This window comes from Hippichthys cyanospilos, chromosome 18 (assembly GCF_059441005.1).
Source record: "Hippichthys cyanospilos isolate Australia breed blue-spotted pipefish chromosome 18, RoL_Hcya_1.0, whole genome shotgun sequence".
Classification (NCBI taxonomy): Eukaryota; Metazoa; Chordata; class Actinopteri; order Syngnathiformes; family Syngnathidae; genus Hippichthys; species Hippichthys cyanospilos.
This window is the reverse complement of record NC_142386.1, coordinates 1,693,648-1,717,862: the sequence shown is the minus strand read 5'-3', so window position 1 is coordinate 1,717,862 and position 24,215 is coordinate 1,693,648. Positions and strand designations below refer to the sequence as shown.

Here is a 24,215-nt window from a genome sequence, read left to right as displayed (position 1 = left end):
AGACCCAATAGCTAAAAACACTTAATGCAATGGAGAAAAAAAATCCGTTTTGTATTACGCACGCAAAATAAAACAGCGGTCAGAACTAATTTAACAAAAATCCATGTGTAAAATTATTCAGATTCATTCTAGAAAGAGAATCGTGTATTGGGTGACTCTACAACTTTTAGCCCTTTTTTGGGGGGGGAGACGGAGACCTGAATAGAACCCTCCAATGTCCATTCAGATCCAAAAGTGCCAGGCTGCAAAATCAACAAATCCTTAAAACCTATAAGCGTACAGTGTAGTTTGTGGAGCGAGGAGCGCATTGTGGTGATGAACGCAGCAGCACATGGTAATGAGGAGCAACATGGACTGTGACATCAAGTTCTCAATGCTAACAAGAGCTGCATTTTTGTGTCTGATTCACTTACCCTCAACAGCTTCGTGATGGAAGAAATTACATTTGGAATCGCTACTGCTACGCAGTGGCCAAAAATGAAACAGCACACTTCCTTCGACGTGTGCATGCTGTGCACACTCTAGTCTAAACCGAAGACTCAGCACAGAATCTGGAATCATCATAGCTTATTAGCTATGTTTACAGAGGTAAGAAAACTTTTAAATCAACAGAAATCCCCATCGCACATGTAAAAAACGTCACACCAGTTCTGTGAGCAAAGATCATCAGTCAGCAACAAGATAGTACCGTGTAGTTTCAGCTACAATATAGTTGACGTGAAAGGAAAAAAAAAACACTTTCAATACAATTGTGCAGCTAATGATGATAAAACATTTCTAATGATGATAAAACATTTCTGGAGTGGATATGAACCTCCTACGGAAAAATATAGCTACGTGATTCGTCGTCTTTAAAAATTTCGTTAGGATTGTGAACGCGCCATTCATAGGATACAAACCAGTAGTTGCAGCGTAGATTTCACCGTGGTTATGGTTTACGTCAACTGTCGTATCTCAACATTGCTTTCAAACAAATTACCGTTTTTTCCTGCTTAAAAACAACTCGTCACAAAACTTACAAAGCAATACTTCAATCTTCAAGTGTCGATCTTTTATTTACACTACAACTGTATACAGGTTTATTTTGATGTGATAGTAGCACTTCATGGTGTGTTTTTCTTGTATCATTGTCGATACAGCTTTAAAATACAATGCATCAAACAAGAAAAACAAATGAAATAGCACCTTTTTAAGAATGCAAAAGGCCAAACAGCTGCATGTTTAGGCCTATTAACTATTTCAGACATGCATTTTAGAAAAAAAAATGTGTATGTGTGTGTCATTTCGACATTACTACTCAGACTGGTTCAAATCGAGGGCAAATCGGACAACTCCGCCGCATCGTTGGTGTTCAGGTCTTCCCAGCAGTGGTTCTGGCTCTCCTCCAGCAGCACCCTGGGAATGATGATGACCGGGTCGGACAAACTCGTCCTGAGCATCTCTACGGAAGCAGCACATGGTTAAATTGTCAAGAAAGAGAAAGAGAAAGACTCGGTAAAACACTTGTCTGAGGAGAACAACTAAGACTCCTGACGGCCTGAGTCGAGCACCCTGTGACCACTCATTTGCGGAGATTAAAACTCCTAAGCATGAAGTTAGGAGAGCAAAAATGAAGGTTTTAGGGAAATTCAATGCAAAACACATTTTGTTCGGTCTACAGTTTGTCAACATTCGGTAGCATTGCATTTTAATCTCAAAGTTTTAAAAAGGGGCCATTCCAATGAGGGTCTCGGGGTGTTTTAACATAATCCAAATTAAAATATCACATTTGGGAAGGAATCAAATGATTAGTCATAGTTAATGGACTGAACCTACTTCAAAACTATCTCTGGCCAAGCCTATTTGTACTTACCCCAGTTGCCAGTGAATCCATGCTAACAGACCACAAATATTCTGGAGAAACCTTTCGATTGCAGGTCCAACAAAAAACAGTGGGGGCATGCTTTGAGAACACATTCCAAACCTGTGACAAACTCAAGTCCACAACTATTGTGCATATGCACTATATGCAGTGGATATAGAAAGTAGGCAGCCATTATTTCCCGAAACAAGGCAAAGTAGGAATTTTGTTATTTAATACGGTTGATCGCAAATAACATCATGTTCTCTCAGTAGACCAGTAATATATAGTGGGCCCCCGGGTTACGGCATCCCCGGCTTGTTACAAAGTGAAATACTATGTTTTTGAGTCCCCTCTTTACGGCATTTTTCAACAACTGTCATGACATGTGAGGTTGGCTGTGTTTATGTTGTTTTGCCTCCCTCTTCAGGCGTTTTTATGTAATTGCTCTTATTTTCTGCTCGATACTTAAAATATCCTATTTATTGTTTATTTTACTGCTAAATTCAAACTTGAATTGCTTAGCCATGGGTCCCAAAATTGCTAGTGATGTTAAAGGGAGAAGTAAGAAGAAGAAGAAGTATGGAATCACCTGCGAAGCTCTTTGAGACTTCGGTGATTCAGGGCTATACAAATGAAATTTGATTGATTGATTGATTGATGTTTATGCATTTTTGATGTTTTTACCTGGGGTTTTACATGCATTAGCTAAAGACTCTGTGAAAAATAAATATCGCAGCATCTTACTGAGTGTCTTGCAGGTCGAAGAAGTAACAATTTTCATATCAGTATTATACTGCCTCCTAGTATCCAAGATGGGCACACCAAAAGGAGTAGGACACTGAATTGGGTTGCAGCATAAAATTATAATGCACAAAACATTTCATGTATTAAAAACAAATCATCTAAAAAATATATATAGCAGAGTGCCATAGAGAAGGAAAGATGATTTGAGGCACGCTTTGAGTTACAAGCTCGGTTAGGAACAATTTAAATTTATTCCTCAAAACAGGCGTGTTCACTATCTATATCCACTGTATTGACGTGATGAGTATGAGAAACCTCAAATTAGGACAAAAGTGACATAAATTCACCCCTCTCTCCATGAGGATTATGAAACATTTCTCATGCACTTATAGAGGACAAGATTTAAAAAAAAAAGTGCAATTCAGCAGGTTAAAACAAGGCTAGAGTCTGAAGGGCTCCATGTAAGGAAGCTTACATGCAGGAGGTGACAGCAGGCATCCACCTGTCCCCAGTACCACTACCCCTCTATCCATACGCCCAATACATACTAACCAATCGAACGTAATGGGAAGCTGGTTCGCTATTTAAATACAACTGCGCCACTGAAAAAAAAAAAGATCCAAAGAAAAATCTCTATGGTCATGAGTGAAAATGAGCGGCATCCGTCCGTGGCCCACTTCCACCTCGGAAGGGATTGTTTTCAGGGTTACCTGGGATTGGGTAGCGCACAGCCCCACAGGTGTTGCTTTAGGGTCTGTACCCAGCCAATATCTCGGATTGGCTGGCAGAGTTGTATGTGGTGGTGTTGTTTTAGCGCAACCCTTCAAATGAATAAAAATGTCACTCATTAGCAAATGAGACGTCAGAGACACAGCATCATCCAACCTTGACATCCCCCAAATAATCATGACAGCAAGTGTGAGAAATAATATATATTTGTTTTGGGGCAAACCACCATTCTGATGAAGTTGTGATGTTGTGTGACGAAAAGAAGAATACAATGATTTGATAATCCTTTCCCCATCTGTGTTCGATTGGATACTCTGCAAACGACATTTGCAAGTAATTATTATTAGTAGCATTTTAAATTTATAATTGTATTATTATTTTAATTAATAAATATAATAATTGTTTTAATATTTAATTATTATTATATTATTGATAAACAAAAGAGAAATTGTAAGACCTAGAACCTTTGAACCCTCAGGAAGCATTGGATTAATAATATTCATCATTGTGTGAAGGATATAATGTTGATTGTGTGCTGTGGTCTGATGAGTCCGCATGTCAATTTGTTTTGGAAAATCATGGAAGTTGTGTCTGACGGGATACGAAAATACAAGACTAGAAAACCTGTACTGATGAGCAACTGAAATTTAGCACTGATTTATTTGGAAGATGTTGCAGCGTCAAAATGAGAATGAGTAAATATTTGAAAAAAAATATATCAATTTGAACTTTAAGCATCTTCCAAATACAGGTTGAAAGTATTTGCAAATCATTGTATGGTTTTACATATATATATATATATATATATATATTTAATTTTACTTTTTACAGTATCCCAACTTCATTGGAATTTGGATTTGTATTTCTGGTTATTAAGCAGTAAGCAGAAATCTTAACAGGCACATGACATCTTCTAGAATAAGATTTCAGACACCCCCTTGGCATGCATATTTGTTTAAAGTCGCACATGATCTCTTGGAATCAATAAATGCATCACAATGAATTTGAATCATTTGGAAAAGTTCTTTTGGTTGAATCGCTCAATTCAAACAGTGCAACCAATATTAAACATGTCATTTTGGGGATTTTGGGGGTTCAAGCCATAATCGTCAAAATGATCACGAATAAATACTCTGGATGTACTGAATATCGTACACGCATACCGTATGACACTTTTGAAATGACCTACTGAAATGAAGTTTTACAGGAATTGATTGTGATGCATCAGTCTTCGAGATGATGCAAACATCATATATTCTTCTCACCAGGGCGACATGCATCATAGAAAAGAATGCCGGAGGTCATGCCGGAACGTGGTGCAATCTTGTATTGGAAGACATGTTGTCTTCGGAGACAGGAGAAATAGTGACAGATACCTGCAACCACTAACTTTTGACTATAAACCAAAAATAAGCCAGAAGACACCTTTCATTTAGCTTTTTCGGGGCGATTTATTTGTAACGTTTCTTTAAATATGAGCAAGCAGAAACACAAGTACGTCACAGTCCATTTTTTCCTTCTCGAGACATAACTTCCTTTAAGCATACGTGTACTTTCTAGCTTTACTTTATTAACTACAAAGACAGCACCGGGAGGGTGTGCGTTTACATGATGTGTCCGCCTCCCCCGTGTCATGTGACCAAGCCACACCCATAACCAAAGGCTGCAAAATGCAAATGAGTCCGGCCTTCAGCGTTCGGCTTTGACAGATGTTACTGGTAATGATTGCTCGGCCAATAAAGGAAAGGATGCAAAGTGTGTGCGTGTGTTCCTGTGTGGCTATACTTGTGAGAACCGCTTTGAGTTTTCTACCGACAGCGAGGACATTTTGGAGAAGTGAGGACATTTAGACCGGTCCTCACTTGCTTTGAGAGAATAAATTTGAATTGGTTTAGGGTTGAGGTCCTTTCTGATGGGTGAGGAGAGGGGCTAGGAAATGCATTGTCAATGGATGTCCTCACAAGTATAGCCGCGCAAACATACGTGTGTGTGTGTCATACTTTTTATGTCTGCGTATACAGTGGAAGCTTTAAAGTTGAATGCCAGGAAAAGTAAACCTCACCCAATGTAGAGAATTCTAAACGGTGTCTCATCTTACGGAAATCATTCAGACGTACTCGCAAGCGACATCATTTTCAAACACATTTGAGCGCGCTTACAAGTATATTAGAATATGTTTTCAAACATGTTCAAAAATACCTGAAAATACATTGGAACATGCTTGCGAACGCATCTGACTAAGGCTAAATGCCGAAAACATCAAATTTGTTCCCATAATAGCAGCTGTTCAAGAGAATACCCCATAGCATTATGGGTAAAATGCTAACAAGTATATTCAAATATGTCTGACTGCTAAAATGCTACAAACATAGCAATTGTTCCATAATGCCACAGTTTTGTATGAGCATACGCCGTAGCATTACGGGAAAAAAAATGTTTTTATTATCTAGCTTACAACTACATTTTCGCATATTTTGCAAACACATCAGCAAGAACATTTGAATGTACACTCAAAACGTGTTTCCAAATACGTTCAAACAAACTTTATTTATACACGTTGGAATGTTCCCTGCTCATTGTGATCTTTTTCTTTATCTTTTTTATGTCTCCTCCTCCTCCTGTGATGCCACCACAGAAAAGTCCTAGTGTTGGTAAAGAGCACAAATTCTTTGTAGCTTAGCCACAATTAGCATCTTGGAGGTTCCACTGTATACGTAGCTGGATGTTATGAAGCATGAGCATAATGAAAGACGGCTCTACGATTACAAACATCATTTCAATGCTTACAACAGTGGCTACAATTACTATTATTATAAAATGTCACCTTCTTTGTCCAACACATGACATAAAGAAAACTCTTTAAAACCACACTCAAAAAAAAGAAGCTTTAGCTTTGGAGATTTGGTATATATCTCATATAAATAATGTAATCAGCAAGCACCATATTAAAATTCCCCGACGACACCAAACAAGCTTTAATATCAACATACTGTACTTACATACGTCTAATTCTAACAAGACAAGGCGGGCAACAATGAGCTAAAAATGATGATATCCATGTTGAATGGTGGGTTATGAGTTTGAATGGCAGTCCAATCACATTGGTTATGCTCAATATGGTCTATAATGTGGATTTTGTGAACTTTTACTTTGCATGCTTAGACTGACTCGCGGCTGTTGACAGTGAAACTTTCGCATTTTGTGTGACCCCGAACCCCCAAGAACCAACGAGGAAGCTATTTTAAATGCCATTGGGACCTTTTAGCAACAATAATAATAACAACGCATATTGTTTAATGCAAAATCAAACAGTGATCCAGATTGTCTTCTGGCGACAAAATTTCCTTTCAAAATAGCATTGATTTAAGCTTATCTAAACTAGCCAGATGATTATGATCAAAGCTCCGAGGGGTACAAAGAATTGTCAATTTCTCATGAAACACACATTTGAAGTCCAAAGTCACAAACAATTATGATCATGCATACAGTCAGACCCAAAGCATGAGCGCATAAAAAGCAGCAAAGATGAAACCAAAACGAGACGCGTGACGTTTATCAAAGATGCTCATCTCCCATCATGGTTTCTCTTCAGCACTTCCAATCGTTGATAATCTTTGATAAACTCAGTAGAAGGATGCGCCCAGTCGATCAAGCCAACGTTATCCGATTCGTCGGCTGGCCAGGCGGCCCGTCGCCATAGCAACCGCGCCGCGGAGCCGAACGGAGTGGGGGTGGCGTCGAGTAGCAAGAGGAAGAAGAAAAAAAAAAACAAACAAACTCATGCCTACTCGTGACCGCAACCGTCAAAATCACACAATGGGCATGTCAACTTGTTCTATTATTGTACAAAAGTACAAAAAGAGAAGGAGAGCAAGTGAATGGCAGTGCAGAAGCAAAAAAAAACGAAAAGAGGATGGCAACAGAAAACATTTTGCAGCCTCTGTGTTTACTTTCCCCCGAAAACATAAGATAGGAAAAGTGCTAAATGGTTTTTACTCTTTCGCTTCAGCCAGTTTGTTGTTCAGCTCTTTACTTTTCTCCTTGTCCGCCAACGCCGGCCGGCTCGCGGGCTGCTTCTCCGAGGTCGTCTTCCTGGAAGCCCTCAGCTCCGCGCTCTGCTTGTCTTTGGCTTTCTTCACCGGCTTGCCTTGGCCCCATGCTCCGGCGCCGGCTTTTTTGCCTTTAGTGCGAGGGACAGTCGACCTGTCCACCTGAGGATGTTCCGTAGCGTACGTGAGCTCAAGAATGTTCGGATTTCCACGTTAAAAGGCGCATAGAATAGAAGCTACAGTCGTGGCTGGGCTTGCGTTAAGCATCCACTAGATGGAGCCGCGCTAAAGGAAACGTCAACAAAACAATCATTCAAATTTCATTAACAGTGTGTAAGATTTAGACTGTTTTTCATTAAAAAAGGAATACATGGTTGTAAATTTCCAAATGAAAGTGTTCTTAAAGACCAACAGTATGTTTTAAATATAATCATAGGTCTAGTTATCGCTAAATTTTATTACATGGGGGGTGGCACTTCTCCAGAGGCAACTTAAACAACCTGCCATTTTCCGGACTTTTTGTAAAGTTGTCATTTTGACAATACGGGGACTCTGCCCGACAGCAACAGTTTGCAGAGAGCGCAAATGATTTCAAGCGAATAAGAGGAGTCGATTTGATTGGTAACGGAATAACATTCACGCCCACAATGGCGCGACCCTCCCTTTTTAAAAATAGTTTACGTTTCCGTAGCTTGCCTGGCTCCACGGAAATACCAAAACCTAGTCTGACTCTGCGCGGAATGACACAGCGCCTCACGCCAGATGCATATTTAGCACCAAAATAGAGCCCGTCACTGAATCAATTCCCGTAGTTTGCTAGCAAACCAAGTCAATCCAGCTGCTAGCTAGACCGTGAAGCCTTTGCTATTATACTCGAACGAATCCCCGCCAAAACAGATGATATCATCTTAATGCACCAAAGATGGTGGCAAAAAAAAAAAAGCTCACCTGTTTAATGGGGTCCATGTACGGCTCGCTGTACAAACTGCGTATCCTCCTCCTCTCCTGGGCCTTATTGTCATTTGGCTGGAGTGGGGCTTGGCCCTTGAAAGTTGCGCTGTAGCTAGTTTCCAACCTGGTCTTCTCGTCCGGAGGGAGGTACTGGGACTTGGCCCGGATCATCTGCGCAGGCTTCACATCTCTATAAGCCTTGAATTCCGTTCTGCGGGATAAGATGGCAAGTGCTTATCATGCTTGTTTTATCGTCAGTGAGGCGGACATCTTGCACATTTTTGCTAGCGCCGCCATTAATCATTCGCCCTCGGCCCAAAGAAAATCAAATCTTGATTTTCTTCGGTCGTTCTGGACGATTCTGATTTTAATTAATCAATTTATGCATTTATTTTGGTAACTACATATTTTTTATGTATAACCCTAGCCCTTTAAAAATCCATTTTCATACTTACTGCTGACTGAAAATGACATTACCTGTTCTCAATGGATAGCAACCACTCATGGCTTACCTGTTGGTCACGTGACATTCAGCACATTTGGTAAATTTCAGTCGAAAGCAAGTATAAAAAAAACGTTTTTTTCTTCCGGCTGGTGTATTTGCATTTCAATGATTCCTTTGTCAAAAATACGTCCGCAGTTTTAACATTCGTTAGACAAGCCGTAGGGCGAAACCGTCATCATGTAAAAAGTAGCATAAAGGCTGCCGACTGGGACATTGGCCATTGAAAAGAGAAGGACTAGCATCGGTGCGCCGGGGGGGCGGAAATCACACACAGAGAGGCATTACATAACAGGACTTAGGCTCGCTTTCAGGGCGAGCGTGGGGCAAGAGGTCGCAGCGCAAAGACACATTACACAATGGCATCCAAGGACAAGGGGAGAAAACACTTACACTGACGCTACTGGCTGTCCATTGTGCAAGTGTTAAGATTACACGGAGTGGTACACCGCGTGAACAATAACATACTGTAGACTCTATTCATAGTCAATGTAATAATAATTCTTGTGTCTATGAAGTCCGTATGTACTCGAGGTTTGCGTCAAATGCCAAGAAGCACTGTAACAGATAAATAAGCTACCAAACAAACACAAAAATCCAGGTTTGGTAAAGCAAAACACTGCCAGATAATTTTGTTGTTGTGATATCGTTCTGAAAGCAGTTTTAATCACCTATTTGGAATGCTAACAAACGGCTTGATTGCTAACATGAACATATGGCACCTTTAGCCAGTGTTTACCGTTGCCTCGGGCTCCTTTATAGCTGCGGCTAGCATAAATTAGCCGCATGCTAGCATCACTCGAGTGCTCCGTATAGGCTGGCGTGATAGACCTGATTCAACGCAGTTGCTGTTCCTACTGATCACTTTTTAACAAATCACGTTGACACAAATGTGCTGTTTCAGCCGGCAAATTTGTCCCCCTGCGCAAAAATTAATGAGATTTGTCTAAAATCAAATGTTTCTAGACAGGAAAGTCAAATGCTGGCCATTTGTAATTAAGTGGAAATGTGCTTTTGGTCTTTTGTGTTTACAATCGTTTTTCCCCCGAGAAAAATATTTAAAAACATTTAGTTAATCTAAGTTCCAAAAATGTTGATGATCAGAAATGGATAAAAACTAATCAAAACATAAATATAAGTATATATTTGAACCAGAACACACAGTACTCGATTGGGGGGTATGCATAACTGTGACACAAGCTATTCTAGTCATTTTGATGTTTTTTCTCTTTTGGGGGAAAAGAGCTGCTGACCCGCTGTGATACGGTTTATGTGCGGAGAAAATGTTCCTCAGTGCAAGCAATCGCTGGTGCTGACAGGAGTGGAAAAGCGCCAGGACGCAGCATGCAACTCATGCAGCCTCAATGTGCCACAATATGGACTGCTATAATAAGATGACTCATACAACCTTGCCATAATGTCGGAGAAATAACATTTTCACAATGCGCGTACAAGAAAAACATAGACCATTTTCCATCTTCAAAATGTACGCGCACAAAAAAAAATCAGTGGACATCAATGCAATAGCCTATTTAGGCTTTTATTTTGAAGTTTTTCCTCAGAGTGACGGTTACGTTCCGATTAGCGGCGTTTACAAGTATCCCGTAGCTGCTGACGTGAGGACGTCGTATGGTGCATTCAAATGCAGTCAGACATTTTAAACTAAACTCGTGCAGAACTGGAGGACACTGATGCATCAAACAATCATTTGATGATGATAATAATAAATTAAAAATAAATTGCTCCTCAAAAATGTATATAAGTACATATATATGTACACACACTCTCTTTATTTATTATTATTATTGTTATTATTATTATTAACATTTTTTTACTGTACTCACTGCTTGTAATGTAATGTAATCATCTAAGAGGATAATTTTCCAAATCCGCTAAGATTCAGTCACTTCACTGCTGTGTTCTTTTAAAACATTTCAGAAAGGAAAGCTTCTTTTGAAAGGATTTGCTTCCAAGTTCACTGAAATAAAAATGTTTCGCTCCTACATGGGGAAGTCAAGTCTCTCTTTGTGAACTCAATGAACCTGCAGCTTCTGCTTTATCGTCACAGATAAAAATTCACTTTCATATGCTATTTTTCCCATTGACTTTGTAAAAAAAAAAAAAAAAAAAAAAAAAGGTTCCCTTTTGGTCACTGCAGATCACACAATGACAAAGTAGGCTTTGTTTTGGGAAAAAAGAAAAAAAAAGACCCAGAGAGCTGATGTCGTTCACTCATGGCTCACTCATGGAAAGTATCTTAAATATGAAATATGACTTAACGCGTCAGAAAATATCTGCACAGCGGATTGGAGTTTGGATCGTTTGTGATCAAATTGACTTGACTTGACTCAGCATTGTTTAGTTTTCTGATCCTTGAGTGCCTTTGATTTTTTTTTCTCTTACCGCCCTCCAATTCCTTCCAGTCTCCGTGTTTCGTCTCAACGAATACGTTCAGCCCTTTTTAGCCCTCTGTCTATTTTTGTCGATTTCTATTTGCGTTTCCGAGTTTTTAACGTTTCGAGCGACTTTTTGGAAGCAAAACTACATTAACGATGAACGGGGAACTGCCAATGCTATGTCCTCGGCCCGGTTGACTGATATTTTTTTTTCTTTTTACTCATTTATGCACCTCATAAATATAAACATCCATTCCATATGGTGGATGGACCATATGGCACAATGCAGCTGCTGCATAGTCATTATTATTTCAAGAACGCGGTGGCTATCTAGCGTAATTGCCTTTCTATCATATTCCAAATTAGCACCGATGCTAATTTAGCACGTGCCCGCCATCCATATTATTAACCCACAGCTGACCTGCTTTGAGCTGGCAATGGGGTGGGCTTGTGTCGTGCCACGAGAAGGGGACAGCGCCCTGGGCTGCACCCTGCTATACACACACACACACACACCCGCACGCGCGGCAGTGGGGTTCTAACCAGCTGACGCACTAATCCCGCATGGCATCAGAACACATCATCAGCTGCGAGCAAATACAAAATAAATATGTGCATTGTTTCAATTCCACTGCTAGCGGAAGAAAAATTCACACGCAAAATACAACAATGTGCAGTGAGTGAAATGCGTGACTTGACATTTTAACATCCTCCAGCACGGCTCGCAATATTACGTAATACGGATTATCCTGGTTTTGTATACTTGGTACCAGTTCAACTCCGATTGGAACTCCATTTGTGGAGAAGGCCCAAACCAGCGCAAATCGACTCCAAGCGCCTCTAAAATTGAAGATATTTTTTAGTTTGTTTGTCATTTTAACACTTTTTCTTCATTTCTTTGATCATTACATCAAACACATTTCACGTCATTCATAGATGACAATAGGGAGCTGAAATTTCACCCAGATGGTGACAACACATTAAAATTCAACATGGCATAACCACTTAGTTATCGCACTACCCGTAGCGTGTCATCCCATGGTCAAAATACCAAAAGATACTGCACCATGATTGAATAAGACAGAGAGACGTGTTAGAATATTTTGTTGGAATGTAGTATTTGAAGAAAAATTACAGCAAAGGCAATCATGCAAAATCTATAGAAAGCTTTTATTTTGAAGTTAGCTAAGAAGCTGTGGCTAGCTTTTTATTGCTGTCACGTCACGTGTCCAACGACATCAACACACCACCAGGGGTCACCATCTGCGCCATTACGCAGTGGGCTTTGGTCCATGTTGTATTATAAAAAATCAGACAGCACATAGTATTTGAAATGACGTCACAACTTCTTCTTTGTGAGTTTTTAACTTCTTCTGTCATGTGTATTTTTATCCGGGAGTCGCCCAGTGTCCAAAATGAGACACTACAGCACCATTTTATTCTCGTTCAGTTTCTTTGCACTTCACTGTATTCCTTGAAAAGTTGTACAACCACACATTTTGATTGGTGCTTTGGATAGTTATTTATTTGGTTTTTTTTTTGCCAAACATCTCTCAGTTTCAGTTTTGCCAAACAATTTCATTCCAGTGCATCTTTAGTGATTTTTTTAACCCTTTGAAAAATCAACATTGGCTTATAAAGTCTATACATTTCAGGTCCTACAGAACAGTAAATTTGCCCAAATTCATTCCTTCAACAAAGTAAAAACTGCTTAGCAGAAATCCGCTTTCCTCCTCGTCCCCACCCCCCCCCCCCCCCCCCCCCCTTTAGGTCTATGGGACAAATTTGTTGACAAGCAGCACATTTGAGTCAGCATTATTTGTTAACAAATGATCAGTAGCAGTTAGCAACTGTGTCAGGAGTCCTTTACATCTATCACGCCAGCCTATATGGAGCATCCTAGGGCTGCGTAAATTGACACAGAGGGGCTAAAAAAATAGATGAATTTAGTGTAACTGTAATATATAAAGCCCGCGGCGGCTTGCCGCACTTACTTGTAAGAGCTGCCGGCTGCAATCTCCTGTTTAATTTGCCTGTTGACGGCATCGGCGGCCGCCCGTCCTTCCCCTTCCACCTTCAGGACGACTTTCCTTTCACCTTCCGCTTTTTTGCCCGACCTCTTTTTCCTTTCGTGGCCCTGGACGAGATCTTTCTCTTGCACTTTGTCAGCAATGGCGCTCTTCTCCACACCGCTTTCGGCGTCGACCGGCTGCTGTTTTCCGCGTCTGGACCTGTCCGGCGGTCTGTCGTCGCCCGCGGTGATGGTGGCGGGCGGCTTGGGTATCCACGGGTGGTCGAATCTTTTGGGAATGGGCCAAGGCTTGTAGTCCTTCTGGTACTGGGTCTCGCTGTTGAAGGGTATTTCCGGGCCGTGGTACTCGTTCTTGGGCTTGCAGCTGGGTTCGGGTCGCACCCGCCAGTGTTTAAAGTCCTCCCTCATGACCGAGCTGCACACTCGCTCCTCGGATACGCACCTGCGCGGACCCGCGGCCGCGCCGCGGCGCTGGCTGCGAGGCGGCTGCGTTTCTATGGCGACCCCGGCCCGTAATGGAGGCTGCGGCTGTACGTGCTGCATCTCCGAGGCGTCCGTGTACTTGGTGAACACCAAAGGCACCGCGATGTCAGCCTTGTCCATCTGGTTCCAGAAGCGGGCCATGCAGCACGCCCTGCTGATGCACGGCCACGCCATGCTGCGTTTGCTCGACAAAACAGCGGAATCGAAATGGAACGAATTTTTCCCCGTATGCTGTTTACGTGGGAGGCGAGTTGGGAGATAGCGAGGGCTGGATCCAACGTTGCCCTTTAGGTGATATTAAAACAAACGCAAATCCCGTCGCGCTCCTAAAGTGCTCGCCCGCATTGCCGATCGTTTCACCTCGGAAACAAAAACAAAACAAAAACAACAACCGTACGGATTCTTTTCCGCTCGAATGTCGTCTGTGTCCGTATCCTCTGTTGCTACATCACTCCACGCCAGTAAGCGAGGAAAAACTGCCCCTCCCTCACCCGCTCAGCATCCGAGCACCAAACCGGGCTAATAACGTCAAGCTAAACATTTAAGCTTACTTCCGGGTTCGCCACCTGAAATGGACGACGCTTTCACCTTGATGGGGAAGACGGCAAGCTTAAAAGACGATAAGAGTTATTAGAATTTAAATGAATTTTCAAACAAATCCCTCTGTTTGAGGCGGACAAATATAGGAATTACTTTTGTTTTGAATCTTTAAAATGTTTCCGGTTTTAATTGTATAACCCAGGAAACTTGATTAACTCAAGGTACCCTTCAAACTGATGAGCAGACAAGCAGGGGGGATAATCAATGTTTATGGATATCGTCATGTCGAATAATAACGTACATCTCTGGATAGACAGTATGTCTGTGTAGGGGTGTAAATATATAGAATGATCTAAAATGTAAACAAATATAGAAATGGATGGATGGCCAAATTAACAGTATTTACAATACACTGTAGGTATTCTGTCTGATTAGCTGAATTATATATAATAATAATATATAGTATTTAATTATATAATAAATCAAATACATATAAACAAAGTTGCACCAGTGATGAACTGACGGGCTGAAATAAGGTAGTTAAAAGGTCGTCCACTAGATGGCAGACGTGGTGAGTATATCTTTATGTCTATCGCTTCATTACTGTATTTACACCAGTCAATGATTCTCGTTATATTATGTTTATTTATTTGTTTATTTTCTTGTGGTTTTGTTTTTTTTTTTTAATGTAAAATGTGTGCCTTGAATGTGTGTATTGTGTGTGTGGATCGTGACAAATAATCAATAGTCTTTTTGAAAAGAGTGAAACGTGATTATATGCATGGCCGACCGCCATCAGAAAAGTGTTTTGATGACAGTTTCCAAGACCTACTCCATTTTTTTTTCATCCACGTGACCTGGAATGACCTGAAAACATAGCATTGCGTTTTTTGCGGGTTTGGAAATGATCCCAAAGTATTTCACCTAGCATATGTGTAATTGTCATGATCTTGAGATGCACTTTTGTCTTTTCCCAGCCAGATGGGGCTGCCATTACAGACGCTCGTCTCAATCTTCCAAAGCCTGCCCTTTGCCACAGACAGTTACGAAAAGAGCCGAGGCATTGCAAGAGCTAATTTATCCTACGCTCATGTTTGAATTTTCCGTATGAGCGGTTCATGTCTGGCAGGGTCAAGGATCAGATGTGGCTGGATATGGTAAGGCCCATTTATCAAAGCTTAGCTTGATTGCCTCGAGATAAGAAAGTCAGTCAGGAGGTGATGAAAGCCAGGCCGGACTTTGGACCCGCTTCACCGCTTCCTTTTCTTTTCCCACCAGTTGCGCTTCTGCAAGCTGCCCGTCTTTCCTTCCAGCAATATGAAGATTGATTTTGCTCCCGTCGGCGTGCCCCTCCACAGGAGACTGCAAACGGCTGCGGTGCTGCAGTGGGTCTTCTCCTTCCTTGCTTTAGGTAAGCGCATTTCCTCAAAAGAATGTCTGCGTGCGATGGAGACACCGAGAGATCGAGAATTAATTGTGTGCTTTGAAGGCACAAGTCTTTTACGGTTCATTTTTCTAATCAACTTTTTTGTCATTTCAAACTTGAGTTGCTATATGTCTCAAAATCAATTTTATAAATAGAAAAAAAATACATGACACTGAATACACACAGAATAATACACGGACACATCTTGCTTTTATTTTGAAGTCGGCCTTTACAGTTAGTTTTTCTCCCCCTCGCGACTTTGTTGAACTGCCATCACATTACATCTACCGGCGTCAATCCATTGAAATATTCATATTTCATTGCTAATTAAGGACGCTAAAAAACTACAGTTGTAGTCATTTAGGCTGTCACTGTACAATACGGCACAAGTCTCCAGCATTAGCGCTAGCCGCTAACTCCGTAGTGCGCTCAAATGCAATCAGACATTTCCAACTCACACAGAAAAAGTTCAATTTATACATTAAACGTTAATAACTTCAAATATCTAAACAATGCGGGGGTTCTATCCATCTATTAAGGCTGACATGTGTCAAGAACAATGATAGGGGTGAAATTATAACACATCAAACAAATAACAAGATCACAAATTGGACACACCTGATTTTGACAAAACTAGTACTTTACCCCCTATTTCATGTTATCTTGGTGCTAAGAAACTATGTTAAAGTCACCACTATTACCACCTGAAGGTATGCCAAAGAACTATGCCAAAATGAGTTGAGAAGTTTCATCTGGACAAAAAGTGTCTAGCACCATCTCGTGGCGATTTGATGCCAAGAAACCGCGACAAAGGGAGTTGAAAGATTCATTTAGATAAAATTAGTGCCTAGCACCATCTTCTGGCATCTTGACGCCAGGGAACTATGTCGAAGTGAGTTGACTAGTTCTGTTTGGACAAAAGTTGTGTCTAGCGCCACCTTGGGGCCAAGGATCAATGTTGACATGAATTGATGAGTTTCAGAGAGACAAAAACCATGCCTAGCGAACTCTAATGGGATCTTAATGCCAAGGGAATAAGTCAAAGTGGTTTGAGGAGCTTCTTTTAGACAAACGTGCTTTCTCACCATCCTGTAGCATTTATGGGCTAAAGAATTTTGGGGGGGTAAAAACTACATGCAGATTTTCATAGCATAGCATAGTATAGCATAGCATACATAGCATGATACATGCTATAAATGTCTATGTGTTTTTTTTTCCTCAGCGCCCACATGCATCTTCTTGTTCTTCTACCTGCTGTTCACTCGTTACTGGTTGATCAGCGTGCTCTATTCCGTCTGGTGGTTCTTTGACTATGACACGCCCGCACGCGGAGGCCGTAGAGTGCCTTACTTGTGCAGGATCAAAGTATGGGACTACATGCGGGATTACTTCCCCATCAAGGTGAGATCTCAAGTGCCGTCAACGTTGCAGTGCTTTAATCTGCTATGCGGCGCTGCCGACATAAAAGGTACAGCAACGAATGTCGAAAGTATAATAATACATATCCGCGGGGCTATTAGAGCCAGGCAAGATAAATATAACCATTTTGTACTTTGAAATGTAATTAGTCGTTAGAATTTGGTGACACTACTGCTGCCTAGTGGCTTGATTTGCTTGTAAAATGAATAAAACGCACTATACGGATTCATGTAGCAGCAATTTTGTTTTAAAATCAGCAAAGTCATTTGGATGGCCTTTTTTCTTCATTTTTACGCACAAAGAGGGGAGGATTATCCAGGGGAGAATAGCCCTCTTTTTGTGTAGACAAGGTCGTCAATGGCAGTTGGTTTCATAAACGAGAAACGCAGTTGTCACGTTTACACAGAAGTCTATGTGTCCACATTTTTACCACTTGAAAAGGTCCTGAAATTGTCAAAGGAAGTCCCAAGGCAAAAAAATGATGCATAACTATCACAGCTGAAAGGTTCCAGGGAGGTGCGTGTTCATTCCAAATGCCAAACAAAGCCAACAAAATACTATTCATGATCAATTATGGGCAATTAGGCATGATGTCCCCAGCTATAACTTTTAGAAAAGTTTCAAAAAAGTACACATAACATTTCTGTGCAAACTCTTTGCAAACGCTAAACATTGCAGTTTTTTTTCTACTTTTTAAAATGCTTTTAAAGGTGTAATAGTTATTTAGGAATCTTTTTTCTCCCAAATTGTTCAGTGGCGTCATGCATACACAGGTTAAATTTATGAACAATCTCCCTTTTTTCCCCCCTTCTCAAAAGACGCATTTGGTGACCACGCATCAGCTGCTTTGGTTAAACCTAATCACGATATGATTAGAAACAGTGGTTAAAAGACGCCAATGAAATGAAGAGAAGAAACAGCCCTTCCCTCTTCTACATGGAATCAGATGACACTGGAAATTAGACATGGATAATAGAAAGTGGGCGGAAGGAGGTTTAAAGGCTGAAAAACGTGGAGGTACCATCTTGCGGCTGTATTTTTGCTGTAATGCTTAGTTAAGTCAGTTTTAGGTTGTTTTATAAACGAAAGATGTAGTTTCGGCTAGTTTTCCTTTCTTAAAGTGACAATGTGCAGATTTTAGCGCCATCTAACGGTGAACTAAGAGAATGCAATGATTTACTGTGGTTTGCAGTTAGTTTTTGATTCTTAAATTTCCTCCGATGTCGGTCACCAAGATACAGCAATAAAATCCCGGGGGCACTTTGAAACACGGTGTGTTTAGTTATATCAACATAGCAGACATTTTGCATGGAATTAAAATTCAATACTTTGTTTTAACCAGCGCGTTCATTTAAAAAAAAAATAGCAATCAGTTCTTCGGGTCAATATGACCCAGAGGTGCATTCAGTAATCAAGAATGTCAGAAAAATTATTTTGTGCATGTGTGCGTATGTGCGTGTCAAAAAAACATGTTGCGTAAGATATGTAGTATAATTACAGAAAAATAGACTTACAGCTATATAATTCATAACATTGATGTGATATAGAACATTTATTTTTGGCATCTTACTGAACTGCATTACTGGGTTTTAAAATGATTTTTTTGCTTGCCACACACTTTCCCTTTGAAAAAAAAATTGGTTTGCTTTTTATGTTGCAAGTCCATTGCTTTATCATTATTATTATTGTAATTATTATTACTTTAAATGATCATAAACTAAACCAGTTAAGAATTTGTTCACGCAAGGATACACAAACAGCCTGTCTGGTTCTGATCCAAGATTTTATAATCCAGCACAAACAACAGGTGTTATTTGGGACATGATAACGATTGATTACTCATCAAACACGAAGACAGCAAACATACGGAAATAGACAAGCTACGTGCCATCCAAAAACTTAAAAAAGCGAAAAGGTGTGTAAATGCGTGCAAATCACTAATGTTTGATGGATCTTTGTTTATAAACATCATCATGTGTTACTGGAACTCAAAGCAATGATTAACCAAACTTGAGGCCGCCTGTGCGACACAAACATCGTGGAACTACGCTAACGTATCAGCTCTGAAATCGCCATCGGAAAATATTTGCCAATGACACAGATTCCTAGTAATTAAAGATTTTTTCTCCCAATTTTTGCATTAAAAATTAATTTTGCACTTAATTGGCTTAATTGTTTAATGACTTTAGCACTTAATTACCCAAAGTAAATATAATTATGTAATCAATTACTCTAGGTAATTAAGTACTTCAGTCTGATTACTTCGGCACTTGGGCACATACTAAATTTCTTTTGTGCTTTTTTGGCTGAATTAATGAATTAGCACTTAATCGCCTAAAGTAAGAATGTCATGTAATCAATTACGCTAAGTAATCAAGTACTGAAAATATTACTTTAGGTGCTAAAGTACTCATTTTAGGGTTAGTAATTGATTTTTTAATCTACTAAAGTACTAAAAATAATCTATTACTGTATATACCAAAGTGCTCATGTAATTGATTACTTAAGCACTTAATTACCTACAGTAAGCACTTAGGTAATTAAATATTAAAGTATTTAGTTACATTAATGCATGATTAATTTGATAACACCCTATTTTAGCCCTTCCTTTAGCCAAACACTTTGAAAAACTAAAAAAACAAAACACTTAAATTAGTACCTACAGTATATTTGAATAACTGGGGCCTTAAAAAGGTAAAAGTACGTCTCTTTTGTGGAATGAGTTCAGATCGGAATGAATGGAGGACATTAAAGTTAAAAACGAAAAACAAGCCAGAAAAAAATGACCTCAGGAGCACTTTAACCTTGAATTAGTGTCCTCTGATTGTTTTTCCAAAGGTGCTACAAAACAAACTACACAAGAGGACAATGCTATCTCATCGGCCATTTTCACACTATCTGGTTTCGTCCTTGTGTTATCATCACTGTAAACATTCACCTGTCTAGGCAGAATATTGTTTTGTATGTATGCCGTGTTACAAAAATGCAGTGCTTCTTGATTACATTTTGCCAAGCCCTCCCTGGAAAAGAGACATCTAATCATCCGAAATCGAATGCATTTAAAACGAGAAGAAGCTCCTCTAATGATTTTGAGAAATAGGTTCTCCATTTCTTCTCGTTTTTAGAGGACGGGGCTGCTAAACAGCATTTTTGTTGGATTGTCTCCCCCCAGTTGGTGAAGACAGCCGAACTGGACCCTCGACACAACTTCGTAGTGGGCTTTCATCCCCATGGAGTTCTGGTGGCAGGAGCCTTTACTAATTTTTGCACCTATTCCACGGGCTTCAATCAATTATTTCCAGGAATCAACACCTACCTGCTCATGCTCCCTCTGTGGTTTCGAGCCCCATTTTTTAGGGACTACATCATGTGTGCAGGTATGTTTTTTTTTCAACTAAGGATGGATCCATACCGCGACTGAATGACGGGCAATCCAAACGTTCTTTAAATAGCTAATTCGTTTAGAACCCCTCCGCGAGGAGTCGCCGACCAATAGTAGACCAGCATTGTAGTGACGCGTTGCATGGTGGCATTGACGGCATTGGAGGCATTGACGGCAACAGAAAATAAGTGCAATTACCCCCTAGGGTCATGACAGTTGTTTTTGTCGCAAAGCAGGGAAAATACCATTAACGGAAATGAACTCAAAAAACAAAAGTCTTTTCAATAATGTTGTATTGGAGCCCCGGGTTTATTTAAGTTTGTTTGACGACCACATTTTGCGTCTTTCCCTCTGCCGCAATGCTGCAGGTTTGATTCCATCCGATAAAGAGAGTGCCACTTTTCCACTCCGGCAGAAGGCTGGCGGAAATGCCGTCGTGATCGCTGTCGGCGGGGCCCCAGAGGCCCTGGATGCCCACCCCGGGACGTACAACGTACTCTTGGCCAAGAAGAAAGGTTTCATTAAAATGGCCATGGAGCACGGGTAAGAGCAGAGGGCCGGATTTTCCTCGCTCCTGCGGCTTACTGACAAGATTTCATCCATCCAGTCATTTGGTGTCTTTTGCGGCTTGAGTGCACATTTGTCAAACAGAGGCTCATTCAAGTCACGTCATTTCCCGGGAGGGCTTGTCATTTGATTTGAGAATTAGCAGAAACGATTTTAAGTGGTGAATAATAATAGCATGTCCGGATTTTTTTTTTTTTTTTCCAGAGCTCACCTGGTTCCGGTCTTCTCCTTTGGTGAGAACGAGGTGTTTGATCAAGTGGGGAACTCAAGAGGAACCTGGCTTCGGAGTGTACAGGAACAGCTGCAAAGCATCATGGGAATCTCCCTTCCGCTCTTCCACGCTCGCGGGATCTTCCAATACTCCTTTGGTCTCATGCCATACAGAAAACCCATTCATACCATCGGTGAGTGCACCAAGGTAGACTTTGACCTAGGTAGCGGGGGCACCAACGCCAACTGCACCCACAGCGTGCGACGCTGGCCAACAGTTGGGCTTTGGACGTTGGCCCAGCCAACACGGTTGGCAATGTCCTGAACTGCAATCTCATCTATTTCCCAACTTGATGTTGGCAGAAACGCAGACGGCTGAAAGAACGGTTTCGAGATTTGTCTTGACTTTGATGGATGGGCGGATGGCAGATGTTGCCAAATTATAAACTCAACCTCCTGAAGGCCCAAAGTCAAATACAGTGGGCCCCTGTGTTACGACATTAATCCGTTCCGCGGATGCACCGTATGGCGGGCAATCCAAACCGATGTTAAATAGCTAATGCGTTTAGAGGTAAAAACATCAAAATTCTACCGGTACATAAATATGAAAAATTGGCACCAACATAGTATAGTAAGTGCTTTTTATATATGTGTATTTATAATCAGAAAACATCATAAATATAAAATATAATAAGCGCAATTACCTAAAAACGCCTGCATATGGAGACAAAACAACACAAATACAGCCAACCCCTTAGGGTCATGACAGTTGTTTTTGTCGCAAAGCGGGGAAAATACCTTAAAGAGGGGACGAATAAACTCAGCATTCCACACCGCAACATGAAAAAAAAAAACGTAAGTCCGGGACGCTGTAACCCGGGGGTCCACTGTATTCTATAACTTTTCCTTATTGCAACCTGTCTGCAGTTGGACGGCCCATCACGGTGAAGAAGAACGAGAAGCCAACGATCGAGGAGCTTGATGCCCTTCACCAGTTGTACATGGATGAGCTCAGCGATCTTTTTGAGCAGCACAAGACCAAATACGGCGTGGACAAAGACACACACCTGAATTTTGTCTGAACAGTGCAAATGATGCATTGCTACAATATTTATTCCTCAAACTTGACCAGATTTTTTGGATTGGCTCCGTAAACGCAAATTTGTTCTGGCATGCTGCTAGAGGGTAAATGAAACAAGTTTGGATTCGCAAATCATTTATTTTTAAAACTTCTCTGATATTTACTTGTGAGCGTTTCGAAAAAGTAATGTTTTTGGAAAAAATATGGAAAAAAAAAATCTTGAAAATCCAAACTGTCTGATCTCCCTGTTTTGCACACAACCGCACTCTTTAGACCAGCTTGGCAATCTTATCAAAAGCAACTGATAACTAGGTTAGTGAGGCTTCATTCAACTGAGTAAACATGTCCTGGTTATTATTTGATTACAGTCGTGCCCACAAAGCAGCGATTCTCATGTTGGACCCGGTCTCCCAACGATAAGGCCGTCTGTGAACTTTGGCAAATGCGTTTATGAGATCTTGGCTTGAGATGTCCATTTCCAAATGGAACGTCTGTCCGACCGGACCGTGGCCTGATTCTTTCAACACGATCTGGGCGATGTGTGCGTCTCGTCTGCTTGACCAAGAAGAAAGTTGCTGAAATCGAGTCATAATCGAGATGGAAATATGGGCTAAAAGTTAAGCGCTGAAGGCGCAAAAGGAACAAATGTGAAACCGGACAGCTACGTTTTGGGCTGGATGTGAAATTTATCGTGAAGCTTAACTATTTCGAGAAACTCCTTGCCGTGGAATCGATTTTTTTGAGACACTCCCACCGTGGAATAACATATTGCATGTTTAATCTGAACAGACGCTGGTAGCTATGACACTGTACACAGCTGATAAGTGTTTGGTCTCTTCTTGAGCGAGTCAGTGTGAGGTCAGAGTAACAGCATTATAGACTCTACTTTTTTCAAGAAAGATCAAAGTACAAAACAGCACTGATCTTATCTTTGATTTTGGTGGAATAAAAAGAAAACCTATGGGCTAAGCTACTTGCATAAACACAAACATTGCGAGAAACACTAAAGCAATTTCATGGACACGTTAGGTAGACTAGCACTATTCTAGTACTCAAATTTATATATATATATATATATATATATATATATATATATATATATATATATATTTATTAGTGCAATAAAACCATCCATTCATTTTCTATAACCGCTTACATTCCAGCTGTCTTCTCGCACACCGAAAGGCAATTTTGAGTGTCCAGCTGGAGGCATGGGGAGAACATGCAAACTCCACGCAGGAAGGCCAGAGCCAGATGGAATTGAACTCAGGACCTCTGAATTGTGAGGCGGGCAATGCTAAGCCCTTTCCCATGATGTCGATTTTTTCTCTTATGGTCCCCGCTCAGAAAGAATTTTTTTACTTCAAGATTTAAGTCTGCAGAATTTCCGAGGTTCTGTGCAGGTAACTTGACCGGGTATTTACATTTCTAATTTCTCCATTCATCCAATTTCTAATTGCCGTCAAGCAATTTTAGCTGAGACAATTTGTGGAATGATGTCATCTTGTGAGTTAGCGGCATTTTAGCGGGCTAGCGTTTACGTCTCGGTGTCGCTCCCTGTTGTGTTTACAAATTTACACAAGACATTTTGTCATTTTCTCAAAACAATATCTCTGTGGGGAAGATATACGTGGATGGCTGAGAGATCAACAGTCCTTGGAGTTATTGAAACTTGAAACAATGACGAAAAAATGGCTTTGCTAGCTGCAGCTAGGCTAAAAAGATGCAGTAGCATGTGATTGAATCACAACGTTTTGCAGATGTCCACATTTCATGAGGACATTTGCGTATTTTCTGATAGTTTGTCTTGATAGACAGCGTAGTATTCGAATCATTTAATTCGCTAACTACAAGTAGGCTA

General features: G+C 40.6%; 2 protein-coding genes across 6 annotated transcripts; one reads left to right on the top strand and one right to left on the bottom strand.

The window, feature by feature from the left end:
* The first annotated feature begins 234 nt into the window (after positions 1–234).
* mogat2 (monoacylglycerol O-acyltransferase 2) lies at positions 235–22,543 on the top strand. Of its 3 annotated transcripts, XM_088440565.1 has the most exons (9): positions 235–334; positions 423–588; positions 15,247–15,426; positions 15,548–15,680; positions 16,918–17,163; positions 20,240–20,491; positions 20,865–21,039; positions 21,268–21,467; positions 22,201–22,543. In XM_088440565.1, exons 3-9 carry the CDS (start codon positions 15,388–15,390, stop codon positions 22,353–22,355), a joined length of 1,200 nt encoding a protein of 399 aa, XP_088296691.1. In that variant the 5' UTR covers positions 235–334; positions 423–588; positions 15,247–15,387; the 3' UTR covers positions 22,356–22,543. The 3 variants fall into 3 exon arrangements, with proteins under 3 accessions (XP_088296691.1, XP_088296692.1, XP_088296693.1); XM_088440566.1 differs by lacking the exons at positions 235–334; positions 423–588; positions 15,247–15,426 and having other exon boundaries at positions 15,531–15,680; positions 16,918–17,096; positions 20,287–20,491; XM_088440567.1 differs by lacking the exons at positions 235–334; positions 423–588; positions 15,247–15,426; positions 15,548–15,680 and having other exon boundaries at positions 16,924–17,096.
* On the bottom strand, positions 1,030–14,217 carry map6a (microtubule-associated protein 6a). 3 transcript variants are annotated; one of them, XM_088440561.1, is made up of 5 exons: positions 13,209–14,217; positions 8,314–8,527; positions 7,313–7,527; positions 3,298–3,408; positions 1,030–1,441 (listed from the first exon to the last, which is right to left on the bottom strand). In XM_088440561.1, the coding sequence occupies exons 1-5, from the start codon at positions 13,901–13,903 to the stop codon at positions 1,294–1,296; spliced, it is 1,383 nt and encodes a 460-aa protein (XP_088296687.1). In that variant the 5' UTR covers positions 13,904–14,217; the 3' UTR covers positions 1,030–1,293. The 3 variants fall into 3 exon arrangements, with proteins under 3 accessions (XP_088296687.1, XP_088296688.1, XP_088296690.1); XM_088440562.1 differs by lacking the exon at positions 3,298–3,408; XM_088440564.1 differs by lacking the exon at positions 3,298–3,408 and having other exon boundaries at positions 7,350–7,527; positions 13,209–14,216.
* Positions 22,544–24,215: the final 1,672 nt, after the last annotated feature.